General features: G+C 41.3%; 1 protein-coding gene across 2 annotated transcripts in view; it reads right to left on the bottom strand.

Moving 5' to 3' along the window:
• Window positions 1-3,862, bottom strand: part of LOC149443817 (thread biopolymer filament subunit gamma-like) — a 29,320-nt gene extending 25,458 nt beyond the window's left edge. For both annotated transcript variants that reach the window (XM_089655252.1, XM_089655253.1), the window contains exons 1-2: window positions 3,032-3,862; window positions 1,153-1,213 (exon numbers count right to left, since the gene is read on the bottom strand). In XM_089655252.1, coding sequence (XP_089511378.1) covers window positions 1,153-1,213; window positions 3,032-3,774 — 804 coding nt within the window. In that variant the 5' untranslated portion in view covers window positions 3,775-3,862. The remainder of the gene's footprint in view (window positions 1-1,152; window positions 1,214-3,031) is intronic.
• Window positions 3,863-14,965: the final 11,103 nt, after the last annotated feature.

Here is a 14,965-nt window from a genome sequence, read left to right as displayed (position 1 = left end):
TATAGGTTCTTTGGCTTCTCTCACACACAAAAGCAGTCTGAACACTGATAATTTTATACTGTAAAGTACACTATTCAGATTCAAACCTGAATTTGAAAGTTGAATCTGAATTGTGATTCTGCGCAAGTGAGGAGCTTTGAGAACTTTTGCTGTAATTAAGGTTTCCGTTTATGAACCAGCGGTAATAGATCGCAGCTCAGTTCTCCAGCATTCTCGGAGAACACAGTTCTCCTGTGAATGCCGTTTATGAAGCATATGTAGATCAGTTCTCCAAACGAAGGGAGAACGGTCTACAAACGCTGGAGAACGGTCTACAAACGCTGGAAAACGGCTGATTTTACTATAATCTCGTGAGATTACAGTAACAGATCAGTTTACTAAGCAGAGGTAAATTATCACTGCTTAGTTTTCAGTCCCTCCGATTCTCCAGCTCTGGGCTGGAGAATCTGGAGGGAGAACACAGATCTCCAGAGAAGGGCTGAACATATTCTCCTGGGTGTCATAAACTGTGAATGACCAGAGAATAGCTGCGATCCTCTGAATCGCAGCTATTCTGTGTGTCATAAACGGACACCATAGTACATAGAACTGAGATCAGGGTAAATGAATTGAAATTGAGTTGGTTCTGGCCAGCTCAGTGGATTGCCATAAAGGCCTGGATTCTTTCTTAGATACACAGAATATAACTGGATATAACATTTATAGGTAAAGTTGATCCACGGAATGTCCAATTGCCTCTCTGGGAATCAGGAAGGAGCAAATTGGATCAGGCTTTGATGGGTTTTTTGCCTTCCTCTGGATCAACTGTGGGTGTAGGATTATAACTTTTTTTTTTTTATTGTTGAACTGGATGGACTTTTGTCTTTTTTTCAGCCAGACTAACTATGTAACTATGTAAATTTCTGTGTGTAGTACAGTTACAGTGTTTGCTGGGCAGCAAAAGTACTAATTGGATTCAATAGAATCACTGGAATTGCTGTTATAGGCTTAAGACTGAAAAAATGCAGCATGCTTATTACCCAGCCTACGGCTTAACAGTAACCAAGCAATGTGAACAGATTAGGGTGGATAAGAAGATATTATGAAAAAGCAATGATTTCTAAAAAAAAACAAAAAAACTCACAGTAGTGAAATTTAAAATGTAAAAGTTACCCGTTTCATTGCGGCAATGTCTGTTTCCAGCTGATATTTTACCCCTAATTCTAATTCATATCTAAAACAAACAAAATAATATTAGTCAAAATGAAATGGCATTGATAAGCAACAATTATTGCATACAATTAGTGAGCAGCATAGCTATTGCTAGAAGTGAACTTTTAAGGTCTTCTTTTTTCCATGTTGGGCATTTCTGTGATGTAATATAATGTAACTCTCTGCAGGACTTCTTTATGTTGCTTGCGCAGTGCAGCGCACTCTCTTTCCAAAATGTTTCCAAGCGTTTCAATGCACACTCACGCCTTTGCAGCCCAGAGTTTATCACCCTTATCGAAAAGCTGTTCCATAGACCTTCCACCTATTAACAGGATTTCTGCTGTAGTCTATATAATGTGAGGCATAAATGTATTTGTACTATAGGCAAGCTTGGTAATAAATTTGAATAGAGGGTATGTGGCATTGAGCTGTACAGTAAAGATTTCCAATGAAAACTAAGTATAATACACTGCAAAAATACTCAGAACATCTCTATACAAAATATACTATTTTACTACCAAAAATGGTTTACATTTTATCCAGCCTCTCTATATTACTGTGTTTATTATTTAAAAAAGCCAAAGCAAAGTACAAATAGACATCTAAAAAGCACTTTTGTCATCTGGCCAATCATTTTCTGCACACTAGATTTTTGTGATCCCTGTAAGCAGGGTTGAGGCAGGTCGTGCCTACATACTGTGTGCTAAAAACATGTCCCTCTTTATCATTTCAGAAAGCTGGGAGGTATGATGTAGAGGCAATCAACACATACATTAAAAAATGTCATAAAAGTTACATCTCCTTTGACTAAATTGTATGGGTGCAAGTTACAATTTTGAGTAGTCACTTATAGAAAAATGTTAAGTTTCATTAGTATATAGCAGGAGTCTCCAAACGTTTTAAAAAAAGGGCCAGTTTACTGTCCTTCAGACTTTAGGGGGGCCGGACTGTGGCCAGTGTGAGTAGAAAATTACATTTTGGGAGTAAACACTGCCCCATCATTTTAACAGGAGGAATAGTACCCAATGGTTGGTATCAATGGGAGAAATTGTGTCACATCGATGGTGTCAGTGGGAGAAATAGTGCTCCATCATTGGTCTCAGCAGGAGGAATAGTGCCCCATCGATGGTGTCAGTGGGAGAAATAGTGCTCCATCATTGGTCTCAGCAGGAGGAATAGTGCCCCATCGATGGTGTCAGTGGGAGAAATAGTGCTCCATCATTGGTCTCAGCGGGAGGAATAGTGCCCCATCGATGGTGTCAGTGGGAGAAATAGTGCCCCATCATTGGTCTCAGCGGGAGGAATAGTGCCCCATCGATGGTGTCAGTGGGAGAAATAGTGCTCCATCATTGGTGTCAGTGGGAGGAATAGAGCCCTATCGATGGTGTCAGTGGGAGAAATAGTGCTCCATCATTGGTCTCAGCAGGAGGAATAGTGCCCCATCGATGGTGTCAGTGGGAGAAATAGTGCCCAATCGATGGTGTCAGTGGGAGGAATAAGGCCCCATTAATGGTGTCAGTGGCAGAAATTATGCTCCATTGTTAATGTGTGTTGGAGGAATAGTGTCCAAAGGGCTAGATAAAGGCAAGCAAAGGGCTGCATCTGGCCCCCGGGACACAGTTTGGAGTCCACTCGTATTTACTATGCAGAGCAAATAAGTATTTGGTTATTGTGGATTACAGCACTTTGTAAGTTATGGCAGAAATTGCCATAAAAATGTCTGCAATGTTACATAACATTCACAAAAAGATACAACAACAAAACAAATTAATATTACCCCAAATACAGAGCACAAACTTAGTAATTAGTATGTTTATTAATAAGGAATAGTAACACTTACTTTGTCCTGAGCTCTTCTGCTGCTCCCCTGACATTGTCAAGTTCAATTTCATGTCGAACATTTTCTAAGGTGAGTGTTTCAACTGTGCTTCTCAGATCTGTAAGCTGTAGCTCAAAATTTACTGGGGTTGAGGAATCCGATGACGAGACAGATGTGCCACCAGTCAGCAGGTTCAGCTGAGTCTGCAATGTTTGGTTTTCAAATTGTAACTGTTTAACTTTCTCCACATAAGAGTAAAAACGCTCATTCAGACTAGCTAAGGTTTGCTTTTCTGTAGCCCTAGACAATAACTGGGGCATAGCACGAGGTCCTCCTACATTCAAAGTTGAACTGAGACCACTAGCAGTTAGAGAGCGCCCCAAAGAAAATGCTGCACTTCCCCCTAGTCCTCCACCCAAGCCTCCATATCCCAAACCTCCACCTGCACCTCCCCCAAAACCTCCACCTGCACCTCCCCCAAAACCTCCACCTGCACCTCCCCCAAAACCTCCATATCCTGCACCACCACCAAAGCCAAAAGAAGATCCTGCACCGAAGCCACTACCTCCTCCTGCACCTAAGCCAAGAGAACCTGCTCCTCCAAATCCACCTCCAAAACCAGATCCTGCTCCCAAACCGAATCCTCCTACGCTCATACGGGATAGACCTGCAGCACCCCCACCTGCCCCATGGCCAAGAGAATACCCTGATTTCTGGGAGGAAGAAGCCATCCAACTAAGAGAGCTTGCACCTGAGAGTGACATAATGGCAGAAAAAGGGACAGTAACTAAGTATAGGAGTTGGCAGCTGGAACAGATTCTAAACTTCTTCTGTGCAGGCTGAAACCTTTAACCAACCCATACTTGGTTTTTATATGTTTGCTTGTCACACGATACACCTACTCTGCCTTAGGGCAGCGTCTTCATTTTTTGCTGGACGGGGAATTTTTAGCGTCTGCCTTGCAGCTGAGCTGACTGAACTGTGATAATCGCAAAAGCTTTCTATCCATCAAATCAGAGTTCATAGATCATCATCAGTAGCCACAGGGAGAATCCTGTCATGGCACAAAATAGTTTGATTGAAATTCATGTTGAATATATGAAGAATTATGTTCACTAGTCAATTGTAATTTGTGTTTCCAAACCTATTGGTGAATACAATCTAAGCAGAATTTTGGATCTTGCTTTCTATATTTTATAAATTGCTTGCTTGTCCTTACAAGTTAGGTAGAACTTTTTTTATTGTGAGAATGCCGTTAATAAAAACAATGTTGGCTGAAACATTTGGCCAACAAGTCAAATCAAGAATGATAATATACAGTATGTTAGTATAAGTTGGGAGATCTAGCCGTGCTGGGTGTCAGGGCTTTTTGCTATTTGGTGCTGCACTATTGCGCAGTCAGGGGCGGACTGACCATTTGGAAACTCGGGCACTGCCCGAGGGCCCAGGGTCAGTATGGGGCCCCATGAGATGTCCATGGTACTTTTTTCATAGGCTTTTTTGAGTTTGGGCAAGGACACAGGGGCCCCATGATCCCCTATTGCCCGGGGGCCACATGAATTGTCAGTCCGCCCCTGTGCCCAGTCATGCAATGCTGTACCCAGACGAAATTTACATCCTTTTTTTCCACACAAATAGAGCTTTCTTTTAGTGGCATTTTATCACCTCTGCACTTTTTATTTTTGCGTTATAATCAAAAAAAGACCAAAAATTTTGATCAAAAACAATATTTTTTACTTTCAGCTATAAAAAATATATAGTGAACTCAAAGTTAGTCATACATTTAGGCCAAAATGTATTCTGCTCCATGTTTTTGGTAAAAAATCCCAATAAGTGTATATTGATTGCGTTGTGTGAATGTTATATCGTCTACAAACTATGGTATTGATACTGCAATTTATGCAATTTTTTTGCTATACAGCACTGCTCTAGTTTAACGGACAATTGCGCGGTCATGCAATACAGTACATACATGAAATTTATGTACTTTTTTCACACAAATAGAGCTTTCTTTCGGTGGTATTTGATCACCTGTGCATTTTTTATTTTTTGTGCTATAAAAAAAAAAGGCTGACAATTTTGAGAAAAAAAAACAATATTTTGTACTTTTTGCTATAAAACAGGTCCAGTAAAAAAAATTTAAAAATCAAATTTCGTCATAAATTTTGGCCAAAATGCATTCTGCGACATGTCTTTGCTAAAAAAAAACCCCAATACGTGTAAATTAATTGGTTTACGTGAAAGTTATAGCGTTTACAAACGACAGTAAAGATACTGGGATTTTTAATTTTTTTTTATACTAATAATGGCAACTTATGGCCGCGATCAGTGACTTATGGCAGGACTGCGGGCCTCGCGCGCGCCCCCTACCTGTTTTGAAACAGCACGTTTTAAAACGTGCTTTTGCCCAGCCGTGCCACCCTGCCACCGTTTTTACTTGCACTTTTTATTTTTGCGTTATAATCAAAAAAAGACCAAAAATTTTGATCAAAAACAATATTTTTTACTTTTAGCTTCAGGTCATGCAATACGGTACATAAATTAAATTTATGTCCTTTTTTCACACAAATAGAGCGTTCTTTTGGTGGTATTTGATCACCTGTGTGCTTTTTATTTTTGGCACTATAAAAAAAATTTTTTGAAAAAATAAATTTTTGAAAAAACTAAATAAAACAAAAAAACGATATTTTCTCATTTCTGTCATAAAAAATATCCAAAAAACTCAAATTTCATCATAAATTTAGGCCAAAATGTAGTCTGCTACATGTTTTTGGTAAAAAAAAATCCCAATAAGTGTATATTGATTGCTTTGTGTGAAAGTCATAGCATGTATAAATCAGTGGCGGACTGACCATTTGGAAACTCGGGCACTACCCGAGGGCCTGGGGTCAGTAGGGGGCCCCATGAGATGCCCCTGGTACCTTTTTCATAGGCTATTTTGAGTTTGGGCAAGGACACAGGGGCCCCATGAGTTGTCAGTCCGCCCCTGGTACAAACTATGGTATAGATAATGGCATTCACACGGCTTTTACTTTCTGACTGCCCATCACATTTCCTGAGATGTTAAAATACCAGGACAGTACAAAGACCCCCAAATGACCCCTTTTCGGAAAGTAGACACCCTAAGGTATCTGTTGAGAGGCATATTGAGTCCATGGAAGATTTATATTTTTTCCACAAGTTTTCAGAAAATGACAAAAACATTTTTTTTTTTATACAAAGTTGTCATTTAAATGATATATTGCTCACGCAAGCTATGGGTATATGTGGCATTACACCCCAAAACACATTCTGCTACTTCTATCAGTATGGGGATACCACATGTGTGAGACTTTTTGGAAGCCAGCCACATACAGTACAGGAGCCTGAAATACAATTACCACTTTGAAAGCCTGAAGGTGTGTAACTTCCTCATTTCACTTCCTCAATACCTATCACAGTTTCAGAGCCCTGAAATGCCAGGATAACACTAACCCCTGGGCGCTGGCAGGTGCTGGGGCTGATCCTGTTAACGCTGTGTTTTTGGGGAAACTATACTAATGTGAATGCTGATCAAAGATATTGATCCGTTCAGACACTATACTAGCAATGGAGGTTCACTGTGTATGTGAGCCTGTTCCTAGCAATCAAGGGGTTAAATGTGATTACTGGTGTACTGACGGGCAATCTGATGCTATCTGGGAGGAGCATGAAACCACGGAAGCGCGAATCACATATATATACATGATTTTGCGCACCCGTGCCACCCAGTAGCAGTATTTCTGCTATAGGGTGGTCAGGAAGCAGTTAATGAAGTGGTTTGTGTTACGGCGCTGCTTTACTTTAACTGACAATTGCGCGGTCATGCAACACTGCACCAAAATGAAATTTACGTCTTTTTTTCCCACGAACTGAGCTTTCTTTCGGTGGTATTTGATCGTCTGTGCGTTTTTTATTTTTTGCGCTATAAAAAAACCCCCGACAATTTTGAGAGGAAAAAACAGGCGGGTATTCTGACACTGGGGGGAACTGACTTGTTGTCACTGACATCCCCAGTGACACCAATACAGTGGTCAGTGCTAAAAAAAAAGCACTGACACTGTGCTAATGGCATTGGGCAGGAATGGGTTAACATGAGGAGCAATCAAAGTGTTAACTGTGTGATGAGAGTGATTTACTAGGGGGCGGGGGTGTGCTTCACTGTAAGCACACTGATCGGGATGGCTATTCTCAGCCATCCAGAGCAGTGTGCCCAAACTGACAGGGAGGAGGGCTGTTGGTAAACAATGCTGGGTAATCACCAGCTGGGACACGGTGAATGATACCTAGGGCCGCGATCAGCTTCCTACCTGGAAATGCAGAATCACATATATATACAGTAAAAGTACTGTGGGCGGTCCTAAAGTGGATAATGAACAAATCTATTGATACCAAAGTATATGTCTATACGAAAAATACTATTAGTAATCTATTGAATGTATTAGAAAACACTGCATTGATGAGAAGAGATGTATGAAAAATATGCACTTTTAAAGGAAGGAAAATAATGTGTCTTAATGCAAAATGCATCAGGAGCAGTAAAAAAAATGTATGTTTTGCCTTCATAAATTGCCCTTTAATCTTCTTGATATTCATAGTTGAATTCCAGGCCACCATATATTTTAGAGCACCTGCACTATCTACTTTTTCACTTTTCTTTATTTCTTTTAGCAATTCATTTTTTACTATTTTTTTTTTTTTTGGGGGGGAGCTGCCTTAACTTAATGGAGGCATTTTGGGTACTGGAAAAGGAAAAAATTATTATCAGCTAGGGGAGAAAACCAGTCTGGAATTCTAAACAGCAACGTGTCGGGTCTTAGGGAGGATAACCAGGCCCCTATGTATTTGCTGATTTCATTTAGACAATAGTCCATGCCTCTAGCCCAGCAATGGGCAAACTACGGCCCGCGGGCTGTATACGGCCCGGCGGACCTTTTAATCCGGCCCGCGGAACTGTCAGGATGTGTGTAGGCGGGGCAGCGTGACGAACGTGAGGGGAGCTAGGCTCCTCTCACAGTCCGCCCTGAAGACCGGAACGGCGCGAGAACACGGCGAGAGGAACGCGCGGAGCAAAGGTAAGTGAATTGACACAGGGGGGACTTGGCTTACTACTTGGGGGGGAATAGTACTATGGGGGATGAATTAATATGGGGAATGAATTACTATAGGGGGGATGAATTACTATAGGGGGGATGAATTACTATATGGGGGATGAATTACTATGGGGGATGAATTACTATGGGGGATGAATTACTATGGGGGATGAATTACTATATGGGGGATGAATTACTATATGGGGGATGAATTACTATGGGGGATGAATTACTATATGGGGGATGAATTACTATGGGGGGATGAATTACTATGGGGGATGAATTACTATATGGGGGATTAATTACTATGCTTACTATGGGGGAATATTACTATACTTACTATGGATGACACATACACATCATTCATCTACTCTTGGTCCAGCCCCCGGGTCCAATATATGAACCCATTGCGGCCCTCAAGTCAAAAAGTTTGCCCACCCCTGCTCTAGCCAGTCAGAGGAAATCGCAACAATGAAGTAGCCCTAAACCCTTTAGTATTTTAGGTAAGGGCACTTTGCCAAACAGGTATTTCCCAATTCAGAACCCTTTTATAGCCTATATACATGCATGCTTATGGAGATAAGGCAAGGTGCTTATGTTGAATATATCACCATGTCATGATGGTATTGCCTCTTTAACCTCCCTGGTGGTATGATTATTTCAGATTTTTGGTGCTGAAAGCGGTACCATTATTTTGCATGGAAATATGTAGTTTTTTTATTGTAGGCCTGTAATTTTTAGGAATAACTCACTGAAATCTGTCCGAACAAGAGTCTAGTAAACATCCCGGGTAGGATAAAACTTGAAACACGAAATCATAAATTATAATTTAATAAATAATCATAAAAAATAATAATATAATAATAATACATTTAATTCAATAATGTAATCAAACCAAAAACACTGAAATTTGAAATAGAGCGCCAAGTTCGCACATCGCTGAGCAAAGTCGCAAAATCGTTTTCAGTGTCTGATGACAAATTTCCCCCACAAATCATTATCACTCAATTCTACAAGTGGTTCTGATTTACTATCGCTGTTCTCTAGCTGGTCTAAAACTGATTTTGACATAAAGGGACGCTTTTTGGATGCCATGGACTTTTCTAAGTTTCCAGGCAGAAAGAACAGTCAAAATGCAGACAGGGCACTGGACAAAGCAGTAGGGACAAAATATATGTGAAATGGTTTGAAACAGCAATGTTTTGCTATATAATAATTGTTTTTTAAAAAATGGCATTTTTTAAAACTTTCAAATTTGCCGCCCGTACGTCCCAACATCACAGGGACCGGAACAGGCCGGAGATGGCAGGGGACGCTGCAGGGGACACGTCGCAGGAGCGAAGGACAAGGTAAGTGCTGCAGGGAATCCCTGAGCAACGCTGCATGGTAAGCCCGAGTGTAGCTCAGGGTTACCGCTTTTGGTACTGAAATTTTACCCCGAGCTACACTCGGGAATACCGCCAGGGAGGTTAAGGTCATGCAGTCTTGCATGGCTTTTCGAAATACGGCAGGAATATCCCAGTATGCCATGATGATAATTTCTCTTTAAGGTCATGATGTCTTTGAGGTCATGATGATACTGTCTCTTGAGGTCATGGCCTATAAGTAACAATAAATACCAATAAAGTACATAAAGTATCATCGTTCTCTAGGACAGTGAATATATGTAAACTCTGAAAGGTGGGTGTCCTGCATAAAGGGATGTATGCCAGATCCATTATGCTTTAGGAAAAAAGATATACATTACACAATTTTTTGCAGCTATGAATTAATTAAACAGAGATTTAATATATTGCATCTTATCAGTCCTTTAAGTGTGGTGGTTGCATTTGTTTTCTTTTTTTCAGTCAATATTCTCAACATTACAGAAAATAACTGTTGAAACCTGCTGGAAATGCAATGTTCTAGAATTGTTGCCCTCGCTCCAATGTTCTTGGCAATACCTTACATGTGCTTGGCATGCAACCAATTTTAAAAGTGTGGAGGTGCTGCTGTGATTAATGTTATATTGATTCCTATTCATGACAATACCTTACATGTGTAGCTCAATTAAAGGGTTACTAAACCCAGGACTCTGCATTCACTATATCTGATCTCCCACAGTACACAGAACATGGAAATGCAATTATTTTAGAAAATGTAAACTACTCAATACCTTTTCTCATCAGCAGTTAGAGCAGACATGTGACTTCTATCAGTGTTCAGCTGAGCACTGGTTAAAGCTTGTAGGAGGAGTTTTCATTCTCCTCTCACTGCCCAGATTGCATAACCCCTGACCTTCTGTCTGGACAGTGCTGATTGGCCCTGTGCTGCTCACATGCACTCTCCCAAGAAAAAGTAAAAACTCTCTAGCAGTACACACCAAACTGAGTATGTGCAGAGTGTCCCCGAGGCTGTGTTCCATCAGGAGAGGAAATGGGAAAAGTGGAAGAAGGGGAGGATCAGAGAAGACAGGATCAAACATCCTTTTTACACAATGCAGAGGATTAACCCCTTAGGTTTCACAGTGAGTATAACAAGCATTCTTCACTGCATCTACAGACTGATTTTACTATTGTGGGTTTAGTAACACTTTACTGTTTAGATACAAGTGCTGGCCTATGAATTGGTGTGTGTACAGTGGTAACAGGGCTGCTTTAAAAACTTTTAAAAATTATTTTTAGATTTTTTTTAAATTTTTTTATTTAAATGTATTACTATCACAAGGGGGCTAACAAGCATGGGCAGGTGACTGGTACTTTTTATGGAGACACCAGGGGTCTATTAAATCCCCAATGTCTCCTCTGTTCATCACTGAACCTAGTCAAGCACACATTGTCCTTGATTAGCTGCATCCTTGGCTACAGTAGCTGAGGAGTTACAGCTGTGGACCTGGAAGTGATGTAATACATGTTGCTTACAGGTTCATTATTCGCAGGGATTTGGGGAAGAGATTTTCCTCATCCCCTCCTGCTCTCTCTGTAGGATCAATTCACCTTAAGAGCTGATGCACACACATGCGGTTCAGATTGAAGCTCAGGTTTCATAGCTAATTGACACAGTAGTTGTTCACAGGTTGTTCATCAGGTTTACATCAGGTTCAGGACAGGATTAGCTCAGGATCTTATATAGTTCACACATATCCGGTTTAGAAATGGATTACATAAAAGTCAATAGCCTGTAATCTGCACCTGAACCGGACCGCACTGCTCAGAAATCGGGCATGACCCTTTCAAAACCACACTGAATCCGCACTGAATCCTCACCGACAGTGCTCCGGACATATGTGAACAGGCACCATAGGAAGCAATGTATTTTCACATGTTATGCAGATTGGATGCGGTTCAAACAGCATCCAATCTGCATATATGTCAATGGGCACTTAACCAGAAGAACCGGAGAGCCCGGAGCACACCTTCAGAGCTCCATAAAAGTGTTCAGGTGGTTCTAGAGCCACCCAGATAACTTTTAACTGAAAGCCCTTCACTGACTGAAAATCCATGCCAAGCTTTTTATGCAGGTTATGTATTGACTTGGTATCAATCTCCTATACAACAATGCTGAGACTGGTAAAGGGAGAGACAGCACAAGGCACCAATCAGTTGTCAAATGAATTGTCCAGCTCTTAAATAATCCAACAAAGTGTCCAATCACAACATCTATGTCAAATACAAATACACAATCAAACTTATATAAACATACAGTATACCATATATAAATGTGCTGTACGCGTTTCGTCACAATTGACTTCATAAGAGGCGTGTGCAGGACGGAGTAAGGAGAACACAATGGATTTTATTTATATGGAGAGCTCTATGTATGTTAATTGCCTGGTTAAGGATCCATAAAAGGAGTGATTTCCATTGTTCACCATTGGTCATCCACTTTTTTATGTTCCCAGTTTAAAAGAGAAAAGGCAAATATGGACCTTTTATAGGTTAAACATTCATCTATTAAGAGAAGAATGTTTCCACAAGGGGATGGTGGAGGTCACATTGACTATGATATTTGTTGCACAACAAGAGTTAAAGAGGGATTGAGTTTTATGGATATATGAACAATAATATACTGTATGTATATTTTCACTATAAATATGCACGGCTCAAAAAAATTAAAGGAACACTTTTTAATCAGAGTAGCATCAAGTCAGTTAAACTCCTGGGATATTAATCTGGTCAGCTGAGTAGCAGAGGGGGGTGTTAACATGTTTCAGCTGCTTTGGTGTTAATGAAATTAACAACAAGTGCACAAGATGGGCAACAATGAGATGGTCCCCAAAACAGGAATGGTTTTCCAGCTGGAGGCCACTGAGCTTTTTTTCCCTACTCATCTTTTCTGACTATTTTTCACTAGTTCTGCATTTGGCTAGGGTCATTGTCACTACTGCTAGCATGAGGTGATACCTGGACTCTACAGAGGTTGCACAGGCAGCCCAACTCCTCCAGGATGGCACATCAATACGTGCCATTGCCAGAAGGTTTGCTGTGTCTCCCAGCACAGTCTCAAGAGTATGGAGGAGATTCCAGGAGACAGGCAGTTACTATAGGGGAGAAGGACAGGGCCGTAGAAGGTCCTTAACCCATCAGCAGGACCGGTATCTGCTTCTTTGTACAAGGAGGAAAAGGATGATCACTGCCAGAGCCCTACAAATTGACCTCCAGCTGGTGTGACTGTCTCTGACCAAACAATCAGAAACAGACTTCATGAGGGTGGCCTGAGGGCCCGATGTCCTCTAGTGGGCCCTGTGCTCACTGCCCGACACCATAGAGCTCAATTAGCATTTGCCATTGAACACCCGAATTGGCAGGTCCACCCTGTGCTTTTCACAGATGAGAGCAGGTTCACCCTGAGCACATGTGACAGATGTGAAAGGGTCTAGAGAAGTCGTGGAGAACGTTCTGCTGCCTGTAACATGGTTCAGCATGATCGGTTTGGTGGTGGGTCAGTGATGGTGTGAGGAGGCATATCCATAGAGGGATGCACAGACCTCTACAGGCTAGACAATGGCACCATGACTGCCATTAAGTTTTGGGATGAAATCCTTGGACCCATTGTCAAACCCTATGCTGGTGCAGTGGGTCCTGGGTTCCTCCTGGTGCATGACAATGCCCGGCCACATGTGGCAAGAGTATGTAGGTACTTCCTGGAGGATGAAGGAATTGATACCATTGAATGGCCCCCACGCTCTCCTGACCTAAATTCAAGAGAACACCTGTGGGATATCATGTTTCGGTCTATCCGACGCCCCCAGGTTGCACCTCAAACTGTCCAGGAGCTCAGTGATGCCCTGATCTAGATATGGGAGGAAATACCCCAGGACACCATCCGTTGTCTCATTAGGAGCATGCCCTGACGTTGTCAGGCATGCATACAAGCACATGGGGGCCAGTGCACGCCTTCTTTGTTTGTATCAGTGTTCCCTTAAATGTTGAATAGACATCCTCAAGAGTTGGTTCTGGCCAGCTCAGTGGATTGCTTCAAAAAAAGGCCTGAATTCTTTCTTAGATACACAGAATATAACTGGATACTAACATTTATAGGTAAAGTTGCTCCAGGGAATATCTGATTGCCTCTCGGGGGATCAGGAAGGAATTTATTTCCCTGCAGGAGCAAATTGGATGGTGCTTTGCTGGGTTTTTGTTGCCTTCCTCTGGATCAATGGTGGGTGTAGGATTATAACTTTTTTTTTCTATGGTTGAACTGGATGAACTTTTGTCTTTTTTCAGCCAGACTAACTATGTAACTATGTAACCATTGGCCTACCCACTTACAGGAACATCTACCACCATTGCCATTAGTTACTGCAACCCAGCAAGTGCTTCTGCCATCTCCTGACAGCTTTTTGCCTAAACTTTGCAACCTGCTTAGTGCATTAAAGAAACACTTCCCAAGTTAAGTGCCACTTAAAGGGATAGTATCTGTTCTTTCTTTTTCGTCCCTGGTATTAATCGTTTGAGGGACTGCAACTTTCATCTTTTCCCACTTAAAAAGTCTGGATTGTTGTAGTGCACCAACTGGGCCCCAACGAGCATGCGGAAGGTTCCTCACTGCTTTAAAGGGATGTTGACTACGCTAATTAAAGGAGCTTCTTTCTATTTCAGATTTATACCTTGCCATCAGATCCTAAGGGCCCAAAGTGAGCTAGTTCCACCTTTGATAGTTTCCTTGCTCACTGGGGACTAGAAGCACCTCAGGTTTGAGGTTTTGAGATAACTTCTGAATAGCAGGCCTGCCAATACTGATTGAGATTTTGCTGTATGTGTTGGTTTCTTTGCTTAGAGTTACTAAGAGTGATAATTTCCATTAGGTAGATATATACCACTTTTTACTGTTTGACTGAGCTTACATTCGGGTTTAATATAGACATCATATCAGTTCACTGTGTGAGTCTATTTTCTGGTGATAATTTACTCTGGTCAGAAGAGTACTGTGGTGTTGACAGGGGTTGGGCTTTCAGAGAGGGATTCAGAGCGACAGGGAGCCTGAAAATAACTCAGTGACTCCTAAGGGGGTAGTGCTACCCCTAGTACAAAAGTTTTCATACTGTATGAAAAAATATTACACATGTAATTATGTCATGTATATACAGTATGTAGGCAGTCTCCTTCTAAAAATGTCCATGACCTGCAACAAGAATATTCCCCACAACAGAAAATGTGTTGTATTTAAAACACCACTGAAAATCTGTGCAGTGTGCTATAAATGTTGCAGCTGTGATGACTTTGGAATTTTCGCTCAGTGCTAATTTTTCCCTTTGAATTAAGTCCACTCCAGAAATGCTAAGGGCTTGTTGGCCCTCATCTATTTAATAAATGTGGTAGGAGGGGGGATTAAAGGGAATTTGGGCTAGGAGAGGGGATGGGGG

This window comes from Staurois parvus, unplaced genomic scaffold (genome assembly GCF_062004578.1).
Source record: "Staurois parvus isolate SC_StPar_1 unplaced genomic scaffold, SC_StPar_1.0 ptg000829l, whole genome shotgun sequence".
Lineage (NCBI taxonomy): Eukaryota > Metazoa > Chordata > Amphibia > Anura > Ranidae > Staurois > Staurois parvus.
This window is presented reverse-complemented; position numbering and strand designations above follow the sequence as displayed.